At 45.4% G+C, this 26,885-nt stretch overlaps 1 protein-coding gene across 2 annotated transcripts in view; it reads left to right on the forward strand.

Moving 5' to 3' along the window:
• MCHR2 (melanin concentrating hormone receptor 2) overlaps positions 1–26,885 on the forward strand; it is a 597,452-nt gene that overhangs the window by 369,695 nt on the left and 200,872 nt on the right. For both annotated transcript variants that reach the window (XM_069767992.1, XM_069767991.1), the window contains exon 3: positions 25,482–25,691. In XM_069767992.1, coding sequence (XP_069624093.1) covers positions 25,482–25,691 — 210 coding nt within the window. The remainder of the gene's footprint in view (positions 1–25,481; positions 25,692–26,885) is intronic.

Consider the following 26,885-nt stretch of genomic DNA (forward strand, 5'->3'; position numbering starts at 1 on the left):
GGTGTCCGCTACCGATGGAGATAATTTTTCATTCAAAAAGTCAAATGTCGCTCCTTCCCTTCCGAGCCTTACCATGTGCCCAAACAGTGGTTTACCCCCACATGTGAGGTATTGGTGTACTCAGGAGAAATTGCCCAACAAATTTTAGGATTCATTTTATCCTGTTGCCCATGTGAAAATGAAAAAATTGAGGCTAAAAGAATTTTTTTGTGAAAAAAAAGTACTTTTTCATTTTTACGGATCAATTTGTGAAGCACCTGGGGGTTCAAAGTGCTCACTATGCTTCTAGATAAGTTCCTTGGGGCATCTAGTTTCCAAAATGGGGTCACTTGTGGGGGAGCTCCAATTTTTAGGCACACGGGGGCTCTCCAAACATGACATGGTGTCCGCTAAAGAGTGGAGCCAATTTTTCATTCAAAAAGTCAAATGGCGCTCCTTCCCTTCCAAGCCCTGCCGTGCGCCCAAACAGTGGTTTACCCCCACATATAAGGTATCAACGTACTCAGGACAAATTGGACAACAACTTTCGTGGTTCAGTTTCTGCTTTTACCATAGGGAAAATAAAAAAATTGTTGCTAAAAGATAATTGTTGTGACTAAAAAGTTAAATGTTCATTTTTTCCTTCCATGTTGCTTCTGCTGCTGTGAAGCACCTGAAGGGTTAATAAACTTCTTGAATGTGGTTTTGAGTACCTTGAGGGGTGCAGTTTTTAGAATGGTGTCACTTTGGGGTATTTTCAGCCATATAGACCCCTCAAACTGACTTCAAATGTGAGGTGGTCCCTAAAAAAAATGGTTTTGTAAATTTCGTTGTAAAAATGAGAAATCGCTGGTCAAATTTTAACCCTTATAACTTCCTAGCAAAAAAAAATTTTGTTTCCAAAATTGTGCTGATGTAAAGTATACATGTGGGAAATGTTATTTATTAACTATTTTGTGTCACATAACTCTGGTTTAACAGAATAAAAATTCAAAATGTGAAAATTGCGAAATTTTCAATATTTTCGCCAAATTTCCGTTTTTATCACAAATAAACGCAGAATTGATTGACCTAAATTTACCACTAACATGAAGCCCAATATGTCACGAAAAAACAATCTCAGAACCGTTAGGATCCGTTGAAGCGTTCCTGAGTTATTACCTCATAAAGTGACACTGGTCAGAATTGCAAAAAACGGCAAGGTCTTTAAGGTCAAAATAGGCTGGGTCATGAAGGGGTTAAGTAGTTGTTGAAAACAACACTGCATTAGGCCTACAAGTTGGGTCTGGGTTGTAGAGACGGTGTCTTCTGCTCCAAGGTGTTCCCCAGGTTTCCTCTCCATTGCTTCGATCTTTTAGCTCTTCTTAAGTAGTTGTTGAAAACAACACTGCATTAGGCCTACAAGTTGGGTCTGGGTTGTAGAGACGGTGTCTTCCACTCCAAGGTGTTCTCCAGGTTTCCTCTCCATTGCTTCGATCTTCTAGCTCTTCTTAAGGAGTTGTTGAAAACAACACTGCATTAGGCCTACAAGTTGGGTCTGGGTTGTGGAGACGGTGTCTTCCGCTCCAAGGTGTTCCCCAGGTTTCCTCTCCATTGCTTCGATCTTCTAGCTCTTCTTAAGTAGTTGTTGAAAACAACACTGCATTAGGCCTACAAGTTGGGTCTGGGTTGTAGAGACGGTGTCTTCCGCTCCAAGGTGTTCCCCAGGTTTCCTCTCCATTGCTTCGATCTTCTAGCTCTTCTTAAGTAGTTGTTGAAAACAACACTGCATTCGGCCTACAAGTTGGGTCTGGGGTGTAGAGACGGTGTGTTCCACTCCAAGGTGTTCCCCGGGTTGCCTCTCCATTGCTTCAATCTTAAAGCTCTTGTTTAGTAGTTGTTGAAAACAACACTGCATTCAGCCTATAAGCTGGGTCTGGGTTGTAGAGACGGTGTCTTCCGCTCCAAGGTGTTCCCCAGGTTTCCTCTCCATTGCTTCGATCTTCTAGCTCTTCTTAAGTAGTTGTTGAAAACAACACTGCATTAGGCCCACAAGTTGGGTCTGGGTTGTAGAGACGGTGTCTTCCACTCCAATGTGTTCTCCAGGTTTCCTCTCCATTGCTTCGATCTTCTAGCTCTTCTTAAGAAGTTGTTGAAAACAACACTGCATTCGGCCTACAAGTTGGGTCTGGGGTGTAGAGACGGTGTGTTCCACTCCAAGGTATTCTCCAGGTTTCCTCTACATTGCTTCGAGCTTCTAGCTCTTCTTAAGTAGTTGTTGAAAACAACACTGTATTAGGCCTACAAGTTGGGTCTGGGTTGTAGAGACGGTGTCTTCCGCTCCAAGGTGTTCCCCAGGTTTCATCTCCATTGCTTCGATCTACTAGCTCTTCTTAAGTAGTTGTTGAAAACAACACTGCATTAGGCCTACAAGTTGGGTCTGGGTTGTAGAGACGATGTCTTCCACTCCAAGGTGTTCTCCAGGTTTCCTCTCCATTGCTTCGATCTTCTAGCTCTTCTTAAGTAGTTGTTGAAAACAACACTGCATTCGGCCTACAAGTAGGGTCTGGGGTGTAGAGACGGTGTGTTCCACTCCAAGGCGTTCTCCAGGTTTCCTTTACATTGCTTTGATCTTCTAGCTCTTCTTAAGTAGTTGTTGAAAACAACACTGCATTAGGCCTACAAGTTGGGTCTTGGTTGTAGAGACGGTGTCTTCCGCTCCAAAGTGTTCCCCAGGTTTCCTCTCCATTGCTTCGATCTTCTAGCTCTTATTAAGTAGTTGTTGAAAACAACACTGCATTAGGCCTACAAGTTAGGTCTGGGTTGTAGAGACGGTGTCTTCCGCTCCAAGGTGTTCTTCAGGTTTCCTCTCCATTGCTTCGATCTTCTAGCTCTTCTTAAGTAGTTGTTGAAAACAACACTGCATTCGGCCTACAAGTTGAGTCTGGGTTGTAGAAACGGTGTCTCCCGCTCCAAGGTGTTCCCCAGGTTTCCTCTCCGTTGCTTCGATCTTCTGGCTCTTCTTAAGTAGTTGTTGAAAACAACACTGCATTAGGCCTACAAGTTGGGTCTGGGTTGTAGAGACGGTGTCTTCCACTCCAAGGTGTTCTCCAGGTTTCCTCTCCATTGCTTCAATCTTTGTTGTGAATTCTGTTGTCGAACTCCCTCCTGTGGTCGTGAATGGTACTTTGGCGAGTTCTGTCTATGGGCTCCCTCTGGTGGCTATGAGTGAAGCTGCTGCTTCTGAGGTTCCTTACACAGGTGACGTGGTTTATCCTTTGGTTGGCTGATAGTCATTATTTGTTCACAGTTTTCTTGTCCAGCTGGTTATCATGATTTTGTCTTGCTAGCTGGAAGCTGTGGGATGCAGAGTGGCCCCTCCGCACCGTGAGTCGGTGCGGAGGTCTTTTTTGCACACTCTCCGTGGTCTTTTTTAGGTTTTTGTGCTGATCGCAAAGTTACCTTTCCTATCCTCTGTCTATTTAGTAAGTCTGGCCTCCCTTTGCTGAAACCTGTTTCATTTCTGCGTTTGTGACTTTCATCTTTACTCACAGTCAATATATGTGGGGGGCTTCCTTTACCTTTGGGGAATTTCTCTGAGGCAAGGTAGGCTTTATTTTCTATCTCTAGGGCTAGATAGCTCTTAGGCTGTGACGAGGCGCCTAGGTCTGGTCAGGAGCGCTCCACGGCTATTACTAGTGTGTGTGATAGGATTAGGGATTGCGGTCAGCAGAGCTCCCACATCCCAGAGCTTGTCCTGTATGAGGTTTAACTATCAGGTCATTCCGGGTGCTCCTAACCACCAGGTCATAACAGTACAGCTGGCCCAAAGTATTAATGCATCTCAATAGAGGGATAAGAGAACTTCTGAGACCATTTTTTTTTCTTTGCACTGTTTTGTCTTTCTTTTCCCCTAGACCTTTGGGTGGTTCAGGATACAGGTGTAGATATGGATATTCACGGTCTGTCCTCTTGTGTGGATCATCTCACTGCAAGGGTACAAAACATTCAAGATTTTGTGGTTCAGAATCCTATGTTAGAGCCTAAAATTCCTATTCCTGACTTATTTTCTGGGGATAGATCTAGGTTCTTGAATTTCAAAAACAATTGTAAACTGTTTCTAGCTTTGAAACCCCGCTCCTCTGGTGACCCCGTTCAACAGGTAAAAATCATTATTTCTTTGTTGCGTGGTGACCCTCAAGACTGGGCATTTTCCCTTGCGCCAGGAGATCCGGCATTGCGTGATGTTGATGCGTTTTTTCTGGTGCTTGGATTGCTTTATGATGAACCAAATTCAGTGGATCAGGCAGAGAAAATTTTGCTGGCTTTGTGTCAGGGTCAGGATGAAGCGGAGGTGTACTGTCAGAAGTTTAGAAAGTGGTCTGTGCTTACTCAGTGGAATGAATGTGCCCTGGCGGCAATTTTCAGAAAGGGCCTTTCTGAAGCCCTTAAGGATGTCATGGTGGGATTTCCCACGCCTGCTGGTCTGAATGAGTCTATGTCTTTGGCCATTCAGATCGATCGGCGCATGCGTAAGCGCAGGGCTGTGCACCATCTGGCGGTATTCTCTGAGCATAGGCCTGAGCCTATGCAGTGTGATAGGACTTTGGCCAGAGCTGAACGGCAAGAACACAGACGTCGGAATGGGCTGTGTTTTTATTGTGGTGAATCCAATCATGCTATCTCCGATTGTCCTAAGCGCACTAAGCGGTTCGCTAGGTCTGCCACCATTGGTACGGTACAGTCTAAATTTCTTTTGTCCGTTACTCTGATTTGCTCTCTGTCGTCCTATTCTGTAATGGCATTTGTGGATTCAGGCGCTGCCCTGAATTTGATGGACTTGGAGTTTGCCAGGCGCTGTGGTTTTTTCTTGGAGCCTCAGTACTGGACTCAATTGACCATGTGCATGGCTCCTGCACATCAGGAGGATATTCACTTTTTGGTGTTGCATAATCTGCATGATGTGGTCGTTTTGGGGTTGCCATGGTTACAGGTCCATAATCCAGTGTTGGATTGGAAATCTATGTCTGTGTCCAGCTGGGGTTGTCAGGGGGTACATGTTGATGTTCCATTGTTGTCTATTTCGCCTTCCACTCCTTCTGAAGTCCCTGAGTTTTTATCAGATTACCGGGATGTATTTGAAGAGCCCAAATCTGGTGCCCTACCTCCTCATAGGGATTGCGACTGTGCTATTAATTTGATTCCTGGTAGTAAGTTTACTAAGGGCCGTCTGTTTAATTTATCTGTGCCAGAGCACGCCGCTATGCGGAGTTATATAAAGGAATCCTTGGAGAAGGGTCATATTCGTCCGTCGTCACCATTGGGAGCAGGGTTCTTTTTTGTGGCCAAGAAGGATGGCTCTTTGAGACCTTGTATTGATTACCGCCTTCTTAATAAGATCACAGTCAAATTTCAGTACCCCTTGCCGCTGCTGTCTGATTTATTTGCTCGGATTAAGGGGGCTAGTTGGTTCACCAAGATAGATCTTCGTGGTGTGTATAATCTTGTGCGAATTAAACAGGGTGATGAATGGAAAACGGCATTTAATACGCCCGAGGGCCATTTTGAGTACCTGGTTATGCCATTCGGCTTTCTAATGCTCCATCTGTGTTTCAGTCCTTTATGCATGACATCTTCCGAGAGTACCTGGATAGATTCATGATTGTATATTTGGATGACATTTTGGTCTTTTCGGATGATTGGGAGTCTCATGTGAAACAGGTCAGAATGGTGTTCCAGGTCCTTTGTGCGAATTCCTTGTTTGTGAAGGGGTCAAAGTGTCTCTTTGGAGTTCAGAAGGTTTCATTTTTGGGTTTCATTTTTTCCCCTTCTACTATCAAGATGGACCCTGTTAAAGTTCAGGCCATTTACGATTGGACTCAGCCGACATCTGTGAAGAGCTTGCAGAAGTTCCTGGGCTTTGCTAATTTTTATCGTCGCTTCATCGCTAACTTTTCCAGTATTGCTAAACCGTTGACTGATTTGACCAAGAAACGTGCTGATGTGGTCAATTGGTCCTCTGCGGCTGTAGAGGCTTTTCAGGAGTTGAAGCGTCGTTTTGCTTCTGCCCCTGTGTTGTGCCAGCCAGATGTTTCGCTCCCTTTTCAGGTGGAGGTTGATGCTTCTGAAATTGGAGCAGGGGCTGTTTTGTCGCAAAGAAGTTCTGATGGCTCGGTGATGAAACCATGTGCCTTCTTTTCTAGAAAATTCTCGCCTGCTGAGCGCAATTATGATGTGGGCAATCGGGAGTTGTTGGCCATGAAGTGGGCATTCGAGGTGGTCTTGATGGATCACAAGAATTTGACTTATCTCGAGTCTGCTAAACGGTTGAATCCTAGACAGGCTCGATGGTCGCTCTTTTTCTCCCGTTTTGATTTTGTGGTTTCATACCTTCCGGGATCTAAGAATGTGAAGGCTGACACCCTGTAAAGGAGTTTTGTGCCTGACTCTCCGGGTGTTTCGGAGTCGGCGGGTATTCTTAAAGAAAGGGTAATTTTGTCTGCCATTTCCCCTGATTTGCGGCATGTGCTGCAAAAGTTTCAGGCTGATAGACCTGACCGTTGTCCTACGGAGAAACTGTTTGTCCCTGATAGATGGACTAGTAGAGTTATTTCGGAGATTCATTGTTCAGTGTTGGCTGGTCATCCTGGAATCTTTGGTGCCAGAGATTTGGTGGCTAGATCCTTTTGGTGGCCTTCTTTGTCACTGCATGTGCGTTCTTTTGTGCAGTCCTGTGGGATTTGTGCTCGGGCTAAGCCCTGCTGTTCTCGTGCCAGTGGGTTGCTTTTGCCCTTGCCGATCCCGAAGAGGCCCTGGACGCATATTTCCATGGATTTTATTTCTGATCTCCCTGTTTCTCAAAAGATGTCGGTCATTTGGGTGGTTTGTGATCGCTTCTCTAAGATGGTCCATTTGGTACCCTTATCTAAACTGCCTTCCTCCTCTGATTTGGTGCCATTGTTTTTCCAGCATGTGGTTCGTTTGCATGGCATTCCAGAGAACATCGTCTCGGACAGAGGTTCCCAGTTTGTTTCGAGGTTTTGGCGGTCCTTTTGCGCTAAGATGGGCATTGATTTGTCTTTTTCTTCGGCTTTCCATCCTCAGACTAATGGCCAAACCGAACGAACTAATCAGACTTTAGAGACATATCTGAGATGCTTTGTTTCTGCTGATCAGGATGATTGGGTGTCCTTCTTGCCTTTGGCTGAGTTCGCCCTTAATAATCGGGCCAGCTCGGCTACTTTAGTTTCTCCTTTTTTCTGTAATTCTGGTTTCCATCCTCGTTTCTCTTCAGGGCAGGTTGAGCCTTCGGACTGTCCTGGTGTGGATGCGGTGGTGGACAGGTTGCAGCAGATTTGGACTCATGTGGTGGACAATTTGACATTGTCCCAGGAGAAGGCTCAACGTTTCGCTAACCGCCTGCGTTGTGTTGGTCCCCGACTTCGTGTTGGGGATTTGGTTTGGTTGTCATCTCGTCACGTTCCTATGAAGGTTTCCTCTCCTAAGTTTAAGCCTCGTTTCATTGCACCATATAAGATTTCTGAAGTTCTTAATCCTGTGTCATTTCGTTTGGACCTTCCAGCTTCTGAGTTCTTATGAGTTCCATAGGTCGTTGTTGCGGAGATACGTGGCGCCTATGGTTCCCTCCGTTGATCCTCCTGCCCCAGTGTTGGTCGACGGGGATTTGGAGTATGAGGTGGAGAAGATTTTGGATTCTCGTGTTTCGAGACGGAAACTCCAGTACCTGGTCAAGTGGAAGGGTTATGGTCAGGAAGATAATTCCTGGGTTTTTGCCTCTGATGTTCATGCTGCCGATCTTGTCCGTGCCTTTCATGTGGCTCATCCTGATCGGCCTGGGGGCTCTGGTGAGGGTTCAATGACCCCTCAAGGGGGGGGTACTGTTGTGAATTCTGTTGTCGAACTCCCTCCTGTGGTCGTGAATGGTACTTCGGCGAGTTCTGTCTATGGGCTCCCTCTGGTGGCTATGAGTGAAGCTGCTGCTTCTGAGGTTCCTTACACAGGTGACGTGGTTTATCCTTTGGTTGGCTGCTCTATATAAATCCTCTCAGATCGTTACTCCATGCCAGCTGTCAATGTTTTTGCATTGGTTCAGTTCGCTCCTGGATCTCTCTGGTGACCTGACTTCTCCTGCAGAAGCTAAGTTCCTGATAGTCATTATTTGTTCACTGTTTTCTTGTCCAGCTGGTTATCATGATTTTGTCTTGCTAGCTGGAAGCTCTGGGATGCAGAGTGGCCCCTCCGCACCGTGAGTCGGTGCGGAGGTCTTTTTTGCACACTCTGCGTGGTCTTTTTTAGATTTTTGTGCTGATCGCAAAGTTACCTTTCCTATCCTCTGTCTATTTAGTAAGTCTGGCCTCCCTTTGCTGAAACCTGTTTCATTTCTGCGTTTGTGACTTTCATCTTTACTCACAGTCAATATATGTGGGGGGCTTCCTTTACCTTTGGGGAATTTCTCTGAGGCAAGGTAGGCTTTATTTTCTATCTCTAGGGCTAGATAGCTCTTAGGCTGTGACGAGGCGCCTAGGTCTGGTCAGGAGCGCTCCACGGCTATTTCTAGTGTGTGATAGGATTAGGGATTGCGGTCAGCAGAGCTCCCACATCCCAGAGCTCGTCCTGTATGAGGTTTAACTATCAGGTCATTCCGGGTGCTCCTAACCACCAGGTCATAACAGATCTTCTAGCTCTTCTTAAGTAGTTGTTGAAAACAACACTGCATTCGGCCTACAAGTTGGGTCTGGGGTGTAGAGATGGTGTGTTCCACTCCAAGGTGTTCCCCAGGTTGCGTCTCCATTGCTTCAATCTTAAAGCTCTTGTTTAGTAGTTGTTGAAAACAACACTGCATTCGGCCTACAAGTTGGGTCTGGGGTGTAGAGACGGTGTGTTCCACTCCAAGGCGTTCTCCAGGTTTCCTCTACATTGCTTCAATCTTCTAGCTCTTCTTAAGTAGTTGTTGAAAACAACACTGCATTAGGCCTACAAGTTGGGTCTGGGTTGTAGAGACGGTGTCTTCCGCTCCAAGGTGTTCCCCAGGTTTCCTCTCCATTGCTTCGATCTTCTAGCTCTTCTTAAGTAGTTGTTGAAAACAACACTGCATTCGGCCTACAAGTTGGGTCTGGGGTGTAGAGACGGTGTGTTCCACTCCAAGGTGTTCCCCAGGTTGCCTCTCCATTGCTTCAATCTTAAAACTCTTGTTTAGTAGTTGATGAAAACAACACTGCATTCGGCTTACAAGTTGGGTCTGGGGTGTAGAGACGGTATGTTCCACTCCAAGGTGTTCTCCAGGTTTCCTCTCCATTGCTTCGATCTTCTAGCTCTTCTTAAGTAGTTGTTGAAAACAACACTGCATTAGGCCTACAAGTTGGGTCTGGGTTGTAGAGACGGTGTATTCTGCTCCAAGGTGTTCCCCAGGTTTCCTCTCCATTGCTTCGATCTTCTAGCTCTTCTTAAGTAGTTGTTGAAAACAACACTGCATTAGGCCTACAAGTTGGGTCTGGGGTTGTAGAGACGGTGTCTTCCACTCCAAGGTGTTCTCCAGGTTTCCTCTCCATTGCTTCAATCTTCATGCTCGTCTTAAGTAGTTGTTGAAACAACACTACATTAGGCCTACAAGTTGGGTCTGGGTCGTAGAGACGGTGTCTGCCGCTCCAAGGTGTTCTCCAGGTTGCCACATAATCAAAGCTGCATAGAGCCTATTTTGTAATTTTACGCCTACAAAGTCTTTCTGCGGTCCCTCCTTCCAATTGTCCTCGACTGAGCACAACAATGCAGAACGTGTACCCATGTAACCTTTTTTAAACCAGCGTCGAGCCAACTTTGTGGTTTAAGGCCTATTTGTAGTGTCTGGCTGCGCCACTCATTACAACTGTCCTCTTTACAAAAAATGACCTACAATTATCTGGTTTTCAGCCTATCGGAATTTTAAAACTGCAGTGGGCCTACTAGTTGGGTTGGGGCCTTCTATCTGTGTCTGCCGCTCCTTGCTGTTCTCCTACAGTGAACAAAGCTGTGCCGCCTGTTTACTACTCTTGCCAATTTTGAACTGCATTTAGACTACTTACTGATTTGGGCCTTCTCTCTGTGTCAGCCTCTCATTCAAGTTGTCCTCCACTGAACAAAACAATGCCCCCTGGTTAGTCCTGTTACCAATTTTGAACTGCATTTAGCCCACTTTATTCTTTGGGCCCATATCTGTTTCCCCCTCATCCTGTCCATTGCCCAGCCAGTGATAGATGAGTCTGCTGGTACATTGACCCATAACGCAACATTCCCCGCGCACGCTACACTGCAAGATTGTGACCCTGCTGAAAGTCAGGTCCCCCTTCCCGCATACCATACCACCTTACACGGAGACAAAGAGGAAGGTGCAGATGAAGGTGCAGGTTCCTTCATCAGGTGGGGGGAGGAATACTCGTTGGCGACGTCACTGGCACAGAACCCCTCATAGTACGCAAAAGTGTTGCTGCCGGTGGGAGGCGCCCCCGCCATGCAAACACACCGCTGTACTTTGAGGGGCCCTGTGCCAGTGCCAATGCCAACGAGTGGGCCCCCCCTGCTTGCTCAGGATCACAGCACTTGCAAAGTTGAAATACTTATCTCTCCCTGCTCCACTGCCGTGACGTGGTCCAGATTTACTGGGCCCACTAATTACTTGAACCAGCCCTACCCCCCACAACTTTAGCCAAATGACACCCAATTTCAAATGCCTTACTATTATTATAAGCTAAATTAAGATTGACAAGCTTCAGTAACAAGAATGGATGTTTTTGCCATTAAAATGGGCTCTGTACACGTTTTCCTGGCCTCCACTCACTGCCGACTATGCTCCCCCATTGACTTGCATTGGGTTTTGTGTTTCGGTCGACCCCCGACGTTTCACGATAATCGGCCGATTCCACTCGACTCAACTTTTGAGATAGTCGGGTTTCGCGAAACCCGACTCGACTCTAAAAAAGTCAAGGTCGCTCAACCCTAGTTGCTACTACAGAGGTACCCGCAGATTTATCCTCTCTCCCCAAGCAATATTGGTCTTATGCAGACGTGTTCTCCAAAAAGGCGGCGGAGACCCTTCCGCCCCATCACCCTTATGACTGTCCTATTGATCTCTTGCCTGGTGCTGAGCCTCCCCGGGGTCGAGTCTATCTGTTATCTCTCCCGGAGACGGAGGCAATGTCTCAGTAGATTCAAGAGAATCTGGCAAGAAGATTCATCAGGAAGTCAGTGTCACCTGCTGGGGCAGGGTTCTTTTTCGTGCAGAAGAAGAATGGGGAACTATGTCCATGCATAGACTACAGGGGTCATAACGCTATCACCGTTAAGAATAAGCATCCTTTGCCCTTGATATCTGAGCTCTTCGATAGGCTTCGGGGAGCAAGGGTGTTTACTAAACTAGATCTGTGGGGTGCTTACAACCTGATTCTCATCCATGAGGGGGACAAATGGAAAACGGCATTTAACACCAGAGATGGGCACTATGAGTATCTGGTGATGCCCTTCGGGCTCTGTAATGCCCCAGCCGTTTTCCAAGACTTTGTCAACGACATCTTCTGGGATATGCTTTCCACCTCGTTCGTAGTCTATCTGGATGATATTCTCATCTTTTCTCCAGATAGACTCCCACCGGAGAGATGTTGGCGGAGTCTTCGACCTCCTACGGGCAAACTCTCTTTATGCAAAGTTGGAGAAGTGTATGTTTGAGCAGGAGTCTTTACCTTTCCTGGGCTATATCATCTCCGCCCAGGGATTGGCTATGGATCCTGCCAAACTACAGGCTGTGATGGACTGGCTTAAGGCGGTGCAGCGCTTTATGGGGTTCATTAATTATTACCGCCAGTTCACTCCCCACTTCTCAACTCTGGTAGCTCCCTTGGTAGCCCTCACCAAGAAGGGAGCGAATCCCAAATTGTCGACGGAAGAGGTCTCCAAGGCCTTCACTTCTATAAAGTCTCATTTTGCTAGTGCTCCCATCTTACATCATCCCGATGTGGATAAGCCATTCATTCATAATGGAGGTGGATGCCTCATCCGTTGTTGCTGGAGCAGTCCTCTATCAAAAGGATGCTCAAGGTCGGAAGCATCCATGCTTCTTCTTCTCAAAGACCTTCACACCAGCAGAGAGAAATTACTCCATCGGGGATAGGGAGTTTCTAGCAATGAAGTTGGCCTTTTCGGAGTGGAGACATCTTCTGGAAGGTGGTCGGTTTCCCTTCCAAGTCTTCACGGAACACAAAAATTTGGTCTATTTGCATACAGCCCAGCGGCTGAATTCTCGTCTGGCCAGATGGTCCTTATTCTTCTCCCGGTTCCATTTCACTCTCCATTATCTCGCCGGGGAGAAGAATATTCGTGCTGACACTCTCTCTCACCCCCTTGTGTCAACTGAGGAGGAGGAAGAGGAGCCTCGGCTTATTGTCCCTTCGGAGAGTCTGAGAACCGTAGCTCTGGTTTCGCTAGAGTCAGTGCCTTTGGGCAAGACTTTTGTTCTCATCAATCTGCGACCGGAGGTTCCCTCTTGGGCTCATTCCTCCAGGGTGAGTGGACACTTTGGGACAAAAAGGACATCTGAGCTGCTAGCGAGGACGTACTGGTGGCCGCATATGTTCCGAGATGTCAGAGATTACGTTCTGGCGTGTGTCTCCAGCGTCAAAAATAAGTCTCCTCGACAACGGCCAGCTGGATTGTTATACCCTCTGCCGGTGGCAGACAGGCCCTGGGAGATGGTCGGGATGGACTTTGTGGTTGGTTTGCTCAGGTCTCGTGGCTGTACCGTCGTTTGGGTAATCACTGACCATTTTTCTAAGATGGTGCATTTGGTGCCGCTTCCTCGGCTACTTTCTGCACGGGCCTCGGCAACGTTGTTTATTAGACATATCTTCCGCCTTCACGGTATGCCAGACAAAATTGTCAGTGATCGGGGTCCCCAGTTTGCATCTCGGTTCTGGAGAGAGCTTTGTCATCTTCTCAGGAGTGAGTTAAATCTCTCTTCTGCCTATCATCCCGAGACGAATGGGTTAGTAGAGAGAGCCAACCAGACCTTGGTCACATATCTGCATCATTTTGTCTCTGCTAGGCAGGATGACTGGGCATCTTTGCTATCATGGGCGGAACAACGCTGTAGCCGACTCCACTGGACAGACTCCATTCCTCCTTAACTATGGTCAGCATCCGCGGGTACCTGTGCCCATGCCCGTGTCTTCCGCCGATTCCAGGGTGGCAGACTGGGCTGTGGAGGCACGGGATATTTGGGATCACACTCAGGATGCCATTCGGGCTTCCAAGGAGAGAATGAGGTCCTCCGCCTATGCACATCGGCGCCCCGCTCTGACTTTTGCTCCTGGCGACTTGGTGTGGCTCTCCGCCCATAACATCAGGCTGCGAGTGGAGTCCAATAAGATTGCACCTCACTACTCAGGTCCTTTCAAGGTCCTCGAACAGGTTAACCCTGTGGTCTACCATCTGGCCCTTCCTCCACGCTTGGGTATCACCGACACCTTTCATGTGTCCCTCTTGAAACCCGTATACATGTCCCGGTTTTCTGAGTCATCTGCCGGGACATCGGGTTCGTCTACGGATGATTACGAGGTGAACGCTATTTTGGGGTGCAAGGTGGTACGTGGTAAAAAATTCTATTTGGTGGATTGGAAGGGTTATGGCCCTGAGGACAGGTCCTGGGAGCCTGTTGAGCACATTCGGGCTCCGCAGCTCATTGCTGCCTTCGAACGTAGCGAGGCCCAAGGAGGGAGGCCCTAGGAGGGGGGGTAATGTTAGGGGTCGAGTTCCTGCCTCTGCACATGGGGAATCTCGGGCCATCTCCGCTGTGATCTCCCATTCTTCTCCTGCCGCAGTGGAGCCTGCTCAGCGGAGTCGTCGATCCCAGCGTCTCGCTCAGTCTGACTCTGTGCTAAGATTTACTGCTGCATTTCCTGCTTCTGCCATTGAAGTCTGTGCTGGGCAGCGGCGAGCAGACGCTTCTGGGACTAAGTCCTGCTTTTCACGTTCTGAGCATGCCCAGAGTAAGATCTCTCAGTGGAGATCGAGGGTCACATGATCTGATACTGCAGCTAGGTCATTGGTCCTTCTTGGAAGGTCCTTGTAGGTGCTAGGACTAAGTCCCGCTTTGCACTCTGAGCATGCCCAGGGCAAGATCTCTCAGTGGAGATCTGCAGTCACATGCTCAGGTACTGCAGCAACTCCATTGGTCCTCGAAGGTCCTAAACGTGCTGCAACTATTTAAGGCTCGCATGGCCGCACGGCCATGCGCTAGTATTGACTTGATAATGTGTGTGTGTAGATGGATGTATGTCGATGGATGAAAGCTCCTAAATCATTCCCATTCCTAGTGTTTTTGACTGTTCGCGAATGATGGAAGCTATCTAGCGCCCGTCCAAGCCATTAGCACGTTACACACATTACAGCGTCTAATTGCTGTGACCGCCAGTGTGGCGCCGTGTGCTTTCTCTGTGCTTTCCTGACCCATGCCTGGGTGGTTAGTGGCGTCCGCCAGTGTGGCACCGCACGCACTCTCGTGCTTCCTAAACACTATTATTTCTGTCTCTCTGACACCCCAGTAGCGGTGTCGAGCGCATGAGGTCTTTATGAACTCAAAACCTGAGTCTTGGGATTGAGTTCTGAGACTCCTTACTTGCGCTCTTGCTGCGGTACCGCGGCCCTGTGACACAACAGGGTTCGCTTCCTTCACACAGAGTGAAGTTAACCCATGTGTGTATTCACATTGTACCACCATATCGTCCGTCTCTACTAGCAGCAGGGTTTTCACCTGCACAGTGGACCTCGGACTGCGAACGCACCTAATACTATTACATCTTAACCTTGGTGCGTTCCGCCAGTCCTAACACTAAGCACTTTTTAATAAGTTCCAGGGGTACACAGGCAGCATTGGTGTGGTCAGGGGAGGACAATTGGAAGGAGTTACCGCAGACAGACTTACTAGGCCTAAAATAAAAAAATAAGGCTCTAAGCACTTTTTAATAGGTTCCAGGGGTACACAGGCAGCATTGGTGTGGTCAGTGGAGGACAATTGGAAGGAGTGTCTGACAAAGTTAGTAGGCCAAAATAATACATTGAGGTTAATGTCTGGCAAAAAATAAATTTAACAAATAAACAGGTGGCATACCTAGGTACAGGGGTCGGCTCCTCTGCTGACTTGCAGACAGTGGTATTTGGCGCAAAGTATTAACTGGTGTAAATGTAGGACAGGGCCCCTGAATATTTTTGCTAGCATCATATATGTCAACAAATTGGTATTGGCAGTGCCATTGAAGGATTTAACCGCATAGACTAAACAGTGGTGGAGCAGTGAGAAATAATTTTGCAAGTGGTAGAGCACGGTTTGAGCTTGGGGGGGCACTCTCTCGTGGCCGGCGGTACTGGCCCAGGGCCCCTCATATTACAATGGTGTGTCTGACATTGGGTGCGCACCACCACCTCCAGAGACACTTCATTGTACTATGAGGGACCCTGTGCCAGTGCTGTCGCCCAAAATTGGGCACACCCACCTCTTCAGACAAACGGCACTCTCACGGGTGCTTGCGCCAAGTGGTGACCACGGCCCCGTGGGGGAAGTCAGCACATTTAGGGAGGTATAAAAATATCGTATGCTGGACATACAGCAGCTGCAAATGGAGAAATTGGAACACTCAGTAAGACCAGTCCAAAAGCAAGACCTTTTTACAGGAAAGCTAGGTGTCAGCCGAGAAAGGTGGGGCAAAATAATTAGAAATCCATGATTGGTTCATTTTAATGAAGGTTAGATCATCAACATTTTGGGTAGCCAGACGACTCCTTCTTTCGGTCAGTATTGAACCAGCAGCACTGAATACTCTTTCTGATAGCACACTAGCTGCTGGGCAAGCAAGCTCCTGCAATGCATATTCTGCCAATTCCGGCCAGGTGTCTATTTTGGATGCCCAGTAATCAAATGGGAATGACGGGTGAGGGAGAACATCGATAAGGGAGGAAAAATAGTTGGTAACCATACTGGACAAATGTCTCCTGCCACTTTGAATTGATGCTGCAGTACCTGCCTGTCTGCGGTCATTGCGAAATCACTCCACAACCTGATCAGAAAACCCCTCTGTCCAACGCCACTTCTGATTTGTGCACCTCTAACACCTCTGTCATGTTGCCCCATGCAGCTCGTGTGAGAACCATCACTGCCGCTGTGTGCTGGGAATGCCTGAACCAAACAGTCTACTAGAGTTGCTTGTTTGGTAGCCAATATTTGCTCAAGTTTCTCATGTGGCATGATATTTTGCAATTTCCCTTTATAGCGTGGCAGGCCAACCAGTAATCGTCATCGGTCATCATTTTTATAATGCGTGGGTTCCTTTTTAGGATGTGCAAGGCATAATCCGCCATGTGGGCCAACGTTCCAGGTGTCAATTCACTGCTTGTGCTGGGTTGAGGAGCACTTTCTGGCAAATCAACGTCACTTGTCTCCCTCAAAAACCCTGAACCTGACCTTGCAACGTCACCAGTTTCTATTGCCCCTGAGAAGCTTCCTCATCCAAAAAATATTAATCCCCATCATCCTCCTCGTCCTCCTCCTCTTCGCCCGCCACCTCATCCAGTAGACTTCCCTAACCAGACAATGGCTGACTGTCATCAAGGCTTCCCTCGTCCTCGGCTGCAGACGCCTGCTCCTTTATGTGCGTCAAACTTTGCATCAGCAGACGCATTAGGGGGATGCTCATGCTTATGATGGCATCATCTGCACTAACCAGACGTGTGCATTCCTCAAAACTCTGAAGGACTTGACACAGGTCTTGTACCTTCGACCACTACACACCTGACAACTCCATGTCTGCCATCCAACTGCCTGCCCGTGTATGTGCATCCTCCCACAAATACATAACAGCACGCCTCTGTTCGCACAGCCTCTGAAGCATGTGCAGTGTGGAGTTCCACCTTGTTGCAACGTCGATTATTAGGCGGTGCTGGGGAAGCTTCAAAGATCGCTGATGGTTCTGCATACGGCTGGAGGGTGCGGGCGAGCGGTGGATGTGCGAGCAAAGTCTGTGCACCTTCAGGAGCATGTTGAGTAACCCCGGATAACTTTTCAAGAAGCACTGCACCAACAGGTTCAAGGTATGAGCCAGGCAAGGAATGTGTTTCAGTTGTGAAAGGGCTATGGCAGCCATAAATTTCCTTCCGTTATCACTGACTACCTTGCCTGCCTCAAGATGTACACTGCCCAGCCATGACTGAGTTTCTTGCTGCAAGAACTCGGACAGAACTTCCGCGGTGTGACTGTCGCCCAATCACTTCATTCCCAACACAGCTTGCTGACGCTTGCCACTAGCTGTTACATAATGGGACACCTTGTGTGCAACAGTGGCAGCTGCGGATGGAGTGGTCGTGCGACTGCGGTCTGTGGACAAGCTCTCGCTTCTGCTGGAGGATGAGGAGGGGGGGTCGAACGCCTACAGCCAACTGTTTCCTAGACCATGGGCTAGTCAGAACTGTCCCAATATTGCTGTTCCCTGTGGACCCTGCATCCACCACATTAACCCAGTGTGCCGTGATGGACACGTAACGTCCCTGGCAATGCCTACTGGTCCATTCATCTGTTGTGAGGTGCACCCTTCTACTGACAGATTGCCTGAGTGCATGGACAATGCGGTCTTTTACATGCTGGTGGAGGGTTGGGATGGCTTTTCTCGCAAAGAAGTGTCGACTGGATATGTCGTAGCGTGGTACTGCGTAGTCCATCAGGGCTTTGAAAGCTTCGCTTTCAACTGACCGGTAGGGCATCATCTCTAACGAGATTAGTCTAGCAATGTGGGCGTTCAAACCCTGTGTATGCGGATGAGTACTTCCTTTTCCTAACGAGAGTCTCTTGTAGGGTGAGCTGGACTTGAGAGCTGCATATGGTGGAACTAGCGGGGGTGGTGGTGGACATGGCAGACTGAGAGAGGGTTGGTGATGGTATTCTTGCTGTTGGCCTACATACAGTGTTTCCTACCAAGAACCTGGTGATTCCCTGACTGCTTTCGCCTTGCGATGATACCTCCACATTTGCTGCAGGTGGTGTGGTAAACGGTGTGCTTACAGTGAGGGAAGGAATGTAGCAATGCTGACTAACTTCATTGTGAGCGGGTGCAACAACGTTACGGGACATTTGGTAGTTAGTCCAGGCTTGCAAGTGCATGGTGGTTAAATGTCTACTCATGCAAGTTGTATTTAGATTTTTCACATTCTGACCTCTGCTAAAGGTCCTTGAGCATTTGTTACAGATGACTTTGCAGTGATCATTCAGATCTTGGTTAAAAAATTGCCAGACTGCACTCTTCCTACTATCGAATACCTTTTCAGGCATTGCACACTGAGCTACTTTAACCGGATGGCCACGCTGTCCTACAACTGTTTTTGGTTTTGACACGTTTTTGGCCAGATACAGGCCTGCCAGATGAACGTTGTTGCGATGTTGATGCCTGCTGCGGCTCCTCTGCTTCAGAGCTACTGCCAGAGGCACCCTGTTCCCCCAATGGCTGCCAATCGGGGTCAACAACTGGGTCATCTATCACCTCCTCTTCTATGTCCTGTGCACCTTCCTCTGTGTCACCATGTAAGCCGGTGCTATAGCATTCGGGACGGGGCACCATAGTCTCATCAGGGTCAGATTCTGGCTCAGTACACTGCGAGGGCAATGTTGTGATCTGAGTCAATGGAACAGCATAATAATCTAGCTGTGGCTGTGCATCTGTGCACTCCATGTCCGATTCATCTTGTAATGGGCATGACCTGTTAACAATTTCCCTTTCTAACCCAGGCACGGTATGTGTAAAGAGCTCCATGGAGTAACCTGTTGTGTCGCCTGACGCATCCTTCTCTGTTGTTCTGGGTGAAGGACAGAAGGAAGCAACTTGTTCCTGACTGGGAGCATCCACTGACGACGCACTGCTTTTAAATTTTGCACTTTCCGAAGAGGAGGCGAAAGAGCTAGAGGCAGAGTCAGCAAGGAAAGCCAAAACTTGTTCCTGCTGCTCCGGCTTTAAAAGCGGTTTTCCTACTCCCAGAAAAGGGAGTGTTCGAGGTCTTTTGTAGCCAGACGATGACGCTGGCTCAACAACTCGAGACTTAGGTGCTATATTGTTTTTCCCACGACCACCTGATGCTCCACCACCACTACCATCATTACCAGCTGGCAATGACCGCCCACGGCCATGACCTCTTCCACCAGACTTCCTCATTCTTGGAAAAATTTAACCAAACTAACAAACGTTATATGGCACTGCAAAACCAGTTAGAAGGTGTGCGTAAACTTGTTGTGAGTTTAAATCTTCCTTTACAGGTGTGTGAGACTGCTGGGAAAATCAGGCACACTGTATTACACTACACAGTTTGAGTGGCAGAAAGTGGATGACAGATGCCACAAACAGGACTGACGCAGATGCACTCAGTGGCTATGTAAATCTCCCTTTTTTATGTGTGGGACACAGCAGGAAAAAATCAGGCCCACTGTATTACACTACATTTTGTGTGGCAGAAAGTGGATGACAGATGCCACAACAGGACTGACGCAGATGCACTCAGTGGCAATACAAATCTCCCTTTTTTATGTGTGGGAGACGGCAGGAAAAAATCTGGCCCACTGTATTACAATACAGTTTAAGTGGCAGAAAGTGGATGACAGATGCCACAAACAGGACTAACGCAGATGGCAGATGCACTCAGTTGCAATATAAATCTCCCTTTTTTATGTGTGGGAGACAGCAGGAAAAAATCAGGCCCTCTTTATTACACTACAGTTTGAGTGGCAGAAAGTGGATGACAAATACCACAACAGGACTGACGCAGATGCACTCAGTGGCAATACAAATCTCCCTTTTTCATGTGTGGGAGAAAAAAGGAAAAAATCAGGCCCACTGTATTACACTACAGTTTGAGTGGCAGAAAGTGGATGACAGATGCCACAAACAGGACTGACGCAGATGCACTTAGTGGCAATACAAATCTCCCTTTTTTATGTGTGGGAGACAAAAGGAAAAAATCAGGACAACTGTATTACACTACAGTTTGAGTGGCAGAAAGTGGATGACAGATATATCAAAAAAATGCAAGGGCAGTAGTAGAATTTCAATCTCCCTACAATGATCAAAGGACAAGTATGCCAGCAATAAAAATGACTGCTGCACACAAGAGTGTGGACAAAGAAACAAGAAAAATGTGCAGAAAAGAAGGAGCAACAGGATTTTCGCTTTGAAAAAAGCAGTTGGTTTGCACAGCGGTGTACAAACAGCAATGCAGCTATCAGGGAGCCTTATAATGCAGCCTAATAAGCTACAGAGCTGATGCACCCCCAAAAAAAACCTCCACTGTCCCTGCAAAGAAAAGGTGGTGTTGGACAGTGGATATCGCTACAGCACAAGCGGTTTGTGGGTTAATATTCCCTTCCTAACAATATCCCTGCTTCAGACGAAGCTACAGCAACCTCTCCCTATGCTCAGATCGGCAGAAGTAAGATGGCGGTCGGCGTGCACGCCCCTTTATAGCCCCTGTGATGCCGCAGAAAGCAAGCCAATCACTGTAATGCCCTTCTCTAAGATGGTGGGGACTGAGACCTATGTCATCACGCTGCCCACACTCTGCGTCCACCTTCATTGGCTGAGAAATGGCGCTTAATGCGTCATATGAAATGCGACTTTGGCGCGAAGATCGTGTACCGCATGACCGATCCCACACTGGGATCGGGTCGGGTTTCATGAAACCCGACTTTGCAGAAACTCGACGACTTATGAAATTGACCGATCCCCTAGTTACGGCCGAATAATCCCAGAAATGCTCGGTGCTCGCCGAGTACATCGAGCATAGTGATACTCAGGCAAGTAACGAGTACAGGCGAGCATGTTCGCTCATCACTATTTATTATTATTAAATAAAGATTAGGAGGAAGAAATATAAAGGAATGTGGTTTCCTCTCCCTCACTTTCAGAGTCAGAGGCAAGTTAGGAAAATGTCTCCTATCCTGAATATATTCTTTAGGAAAAGCAGGGTGGTGTGTGTGTCTGGAGTGTTTTCAAGTGTGTTGTGTAGCAGAATTTTATTCTGATGAATGGTGTAAGCTTTATTAATTGGATTAGAATAATAAAGAAAATTAAAGAAGAGATGAGCATAAAGAAAAATAACAGAATATAGAAAAAAATGCAGCGTGAACTGGGCAAATGTCAATAAAGACAATTACTGAATGCACACAAACAACTGATGCTGACTAAATCTATGGATTAGTAGAAAAAAACTATTAAAATGATTACTGCAGAAAATCTCTGAAGCTAAATTTACTTTTTAGCAACAGGACTTATTTAAACCTTAATGATATGGCCAAATTTTAGAAATCTGACAAGTTTCACTTTATTTGTTAATAATTCTTGAACACTTCAATCTGTCCAAGTGATTCTGAGATTGTTTTTTTTTCTGTGACATAATGTACTTCAATGAAAAAAAAAAATACATTTAAACTTTTCTTCCATAATGTTGCTTTAGCCCCAATTTTGTGACTTTTGCAAAAGGTAACACCAAAAAGTAGACAGTTTGTTGCCCACTTTCTTTCAAGTGCAGCAATACCCCACATTTAGTTAAAAAAGTCTGTTTCGACAAACGGAAAGGCTTGGAACACAAAAAAAATATTTGAATTTTGGAACACAAATTGGCTGAAATAGATTCCAAGCACCATTTTGCGTATGCAGGTGCCCAAATTGCAGAAATCCCTCCAAAATGACCTGATTTTGGAAACTACACCCATAAGGTATTTTATCCAAGGGTGTAGTAAGAATTTTGAAACCAAATGTACTACACAGAATTTGATAACATTAAGTCGTCATATTGAATGTGTCTTCATAGCGTTATCTTTTTTTGTTTTAGCTTTTGAAAAAAAAACCCTATCCCTAAGCTCAACCCTAGCTCTAAGCTCAACTCCAACCATAACGTCAACCCGAACCTTAATCCTGACCCAAATTCCAAGCTCAACCCTAACTCTTAGCCTGAGCGCAACGTTAAACCCAAACCCATCCCTAACGGCAAAGAGTGAGAGAAATAAAAATTGTAAAACAAAAATGTTTTGATCTAACTTAGGGGATGATATAGGGGGAGATGATTTACTAATTATTGGGTTTTTGATAACTGTGATAAGGTCTATCACAGTAATCAAAAGGTAACCAATAAGAAAAATCCCTGTTGTTACCTAACACAAATCTCAACACTAACCCTAAACTCAACCCTAATCCTAAACACAACGCAAAGCCCAATCCTAACCCTATGCCCAACCTTAACTAGAAGCCCAACCCTAATCCTAATGGCAAACAACTAAAGAGAGAAAAATTATGAAGCAAAATAAAATTGATCTGACTAATGAGATAACAAAGGGGGGATGAGTCATTAATTATTGGTTCCTTTTTGATCACCGCAATAGACCCTGTTACAGTGATCAAAAGGGAACCAATAAGAAAAATCTCTGCTGTTACCAGCAGGCAGATGTAGACGGACACACTGCCCATGCGCCATTTTCCCTCACGAGGAGTAGGCAGTGGGCTGAGGGATAATGCTGGGGGGCAGGGAGAAGAGCATCGCCGGTACTAAGGTATCGTGGGGGACTTGGGGTCATAATTTCTCTCTCTTCTGATATGTGATATAATGTCAGAAGAGAGAGAAATAATTTTAATAGTGTATCACACTTTATTTTTATGTGATTGCCATTATTCATTGAATAACAGCGATCTAATTCATTGAATAATGGCGATTACATGATCCGGGACCATCAAAAAAAATCCCTGATCATATCCTCCAGGGCCTGAGCTGAGACCCTGGGGATTTTTGGACTCTTGTGGGCCCTATACCCTTATTCTCAATCACCATTTTAAAACAATGAGGGAATAAGGGGTTAACAGAAGGGGTTACCAGAAGTTAGTAAAAACTATATATATCCTACTATATAATTGTCTAAGGGTCACTTCCATCTGTCTTTCTGTCATGGATATTCATTGGTCGCGGCCTCTGTCTGTCGTGGAATCCAAGTCGCTGATTGGTCATGGCAAAACGCCCACGACCATTGCCATGACAAATTAGAGATGGCCACAGTCCGGTGGCAATATGGCCGCTCTTTCCTCCCCGCAGTCAGTGCCCGCTCCATACTCCCCTCCAGTCATCTAGTCAGCCCTCACATAGGGTTAATGCCAGCATTACCGGAGCATGGTGTAACTCACTCCGGTTACGCAGCTATTAACCCTGTGTGACCAAGTTTTTACTATTGATGCTGTGTATGCAGCATCAATAGTAAAACGATCTAATGTTACAAATAATAATAATTAAAAGAAAAACATTATTCTCACCCTCCGATGTCGCGTCCTGTCTGCCGGCAGGTTCCGGTGCTAAGGATGCTATGGGAGAAGGACCTGCCATGATGTTATGGTCATGTGACCTCAACGTCATCACAGTTCCTGCGCGCCTGCATGAGAAGGACCTGCCGTGACGTCACGGTCATGTGACCGCGACGTCATCACAGGTTCTGCGTTCATAGTCATACCAACCCTGGGACCGGAAGCTGCCGTGTGCACCGTACACAGGAGCCAGGACTAAGCGGAGTATGTGTTTATTTTTTATTTTATGTCACTGGCCATTATACTATATTACTGGGCAATATACTACGTGGCTAACCAATATACAGCATACTACATGGCTGTGCAATATACTACGTGGTTGGGCAATATATTACGTGACTGGGCAATATACTACGTGACTGGGCAATATACTACGTAGCTGACCAATATACTACATACTACGTGGCTGTGCAATATACTGCGTGGCTGGGCAATATACTACGTTGCTGGGCAATATACTACGTGACTGGGCAATATAGTACGTGACTGGGCAATATACTACGTGGTTGGGCAATATACTATGTGACTGGGCAGTATACTACGTAGCTGGGTAATATACTATGCGACTGGGCAATATACTACTTTGCTGGGCAATATACTACGTTGCTGGGCAATATAGTACGTGACTGGGCAATATAGTACGTGACTGGGCAATATACTACGTGGTTGGGCAATATACTACGTAGCTGGGCAATATACTATGTGACTGAGCAGTATACTACGTAGCTGGGTAATATACTATGCGACTGGGCAATATACTAGGTTACTGGGCAATATACTACATGGCTGGGCAAAATACTACGTGGCTGGGCAATATACTACGTGGCTGGGCAATATACTACGTGGCTGGGCAATATATTACGAGGACATGCATATTCTAGAATACCCGATGCGTTAGAATCGGGCCACCATCTAGTATGTGTGTGTGTGTGTATATATATATTTATATATATATATATATACCAGTATGGGGCAAGGAAGGGGAACATATACAGTACAGACGAAAAGTTTGGACACACCTTCACATTTAAAGATTTTTCTGTATTTTCATGACTATGAAAATTGTACATTCACACTGAAGGCATCAAAACTATGAATTAACACATGTGGAATTATATACTTAACAAAAAAGTGTGAAACAAATGAAATTATGTCTTATATTCTAGGTTCTTCAAAGTAGCCACCTTTTGCTTTGATGACTGGTTTGCACACTCTTGGCATTCTCTCCATGAGCTTCAAGAGGTAGTCACCGGAAATGGTTTTCACTTCACAGGTGTGCCCTGTCAGGTTTAATAAGTGGGATTTCTTGCCTTATAAATGGGGTTGGGACCATCAGTTGTGTTGTGCAGAAGTCTGGTGGATACACAGCTGATAGTCCTACTGAATAGACTGTTAGCTGCTTTTTTCTTGCCATAATACAAATTCTAAGTAAAGAAAAACGAGTGGCCATCATTACTTTAAGAAATAAAGATCAGTCAGTCCAAAAAATTGGGAAAACTTTGAAAGGATGCCGAATACGATATATATATATATATATATATATATATATATACAGTGGGGGAAATAAGATATTTGATCACCTGCTGATTTTGTAAGTTTACCCACTGACAAAGACATAAACAGTCTATAATTTTAAGGATAGGTTAATGTTAGCATTGAGAGATAGAATATCAAAAATAAAATCCAAAAAATCATTCTATACATTTATTTGCATTTTTCAGTGGGAAATAAGTATTTGATCCCTTACCAACCATTCAGAGTTCTGGCTCCTACAGACCAGTTAGACCCTACTAATCCACTCGTTACTTGCATAAGAGACAGCTGTCTTACATAGTCACCTTAATGAAAGACTCCTGTCCATAGACTAAATTAATCAGTCAGACTCTAACCTTTGTACCATTATTTTATTTATATTTCCTATTTTTCTGCTAGCCACATTGTATTGTTTGGTGTTGAATAAAGGAAATCAGATGTAAAACTGTATTGCTTGATACTGATTACTTATTTTCCTAGCCTGTCTCAAATGAAAATATAATATAAACACACAATCAGTACTATATCTTGCTTGTCATGACAAGATTTGGTTTCATCTCCCTTTGTCTTCTTTTATCACAGATCTAGAAGAAAAACAATACCTGATATTTACATCTGTAATCTTGCTGTGGCAGATCTTGTTCACATCATTGGGATGCCATTTCTCATCCATCAGTGGGCGCGAGGAGGAGAATGGGTGTTTGGAAGTCCTCTGTGTACTATAATTACATCTCTGGATACTTGCAACCAATTTGCCTGCACAGCCATTATGACAGCAATGAGCTTAGACAGGTAAACAAATAATTAATCATCTCAACATTACAGTTGTACCAAACTTTGGAATATAAAATAAAACATGCAATGTTAAAAGAAAAGATGCCAAAATATTTATGAGACAATGTGATGGTAGAAAGGAGAGCAAAACTAGCAGGAAGCTGGAAGATCCAATAGTAATTTTACTTAGCTAAAATCATATCCAATAGATGATAAGTATTTTAAAGGAAATGAAAATAACGAGTTAGATACAAAAAACATTGTGACCAATCAAAAAGTCATATGACATAACATTTTAAGTAAGAGTTATAAAAATATTTTTTGTGTCTATGATATTTTTTGACTTCTAGAAAAAGCAGTTTTAAAACTGTCATTATGAGTCATTGATATTTCTAATGTCTAAAACAGTGTAATGCATATGCCATAAATGTTTGATTTTTCATGGCCCTGAACCTATTTATTAAAAGTGAAACTTAGATGAGAAACACAAGCACTTGATTGCGTTTCTAGTGACACCTCTTATCATAATTTATGGAATTTCATAAAGTTGTATAAATAAACATTTAAAGGGTGTTTCTATCTTCATAAATGGCTATTGTCAAATAACTATTGTAAATACAAGCAGTTTTGCATTTTACTACAATTTTTAGTGATCCTTGAGATATTAACATTTTTAACACCACTGGTAAACAGCAGAACATGCACAGTTCTTGCAAGCTCTTTTCTACTGAGCTTGTAAGCATTGTTTTAAAGCTAACCAGGATTGCTGGAGTGCACTGTTACCTCCTAATCAAAGCCAGCTTTAGCGCAGTGCTTACAAGCTAAACAGCAGCAATGGGCGAATCACCTGTAAAAGAAAAGGGAAGTTGTAATACCTGAAGAGTAGATGAAACAGTAGGAAATTGCAAAAGTACCATTTTAACAAGCACTATTTGAAAATATCCATTTATGAAGACGGAACCTGTACAGGAGTTGAAGTAAAATGTTAAAAAACTGAATTACATAATGATTTGTAACACTGTATAATTATTTATCTTTTTTTTTTTTTACTGGGCATTTCAAAACATGAACATGTAAAATAAATAGAGACAGAGGGAACTAACTAAACTAGATAATTTAAAATATCACTATTTAGCCAGGTATGTGCTAGGATGTACCCACCATTCTGATTTATTCACAAAATAGTCAGAAAATAGTGTTGTTCGTATCTGT

Source organism: Ranitomeya imitator, chromosome 5 (genome assembly GCF_032444005.1).
Source record: "Ranitomeya imitator isolate aRanImi1 chromosome 5, aRanImi1.pri, whole genome shotgun sequence".
NCBI lineage: Eukaryota > Metazoa > Chordata > Amphibia > Anura > Dendrobatidae > Ranitomeya > Ranitomeya imitator.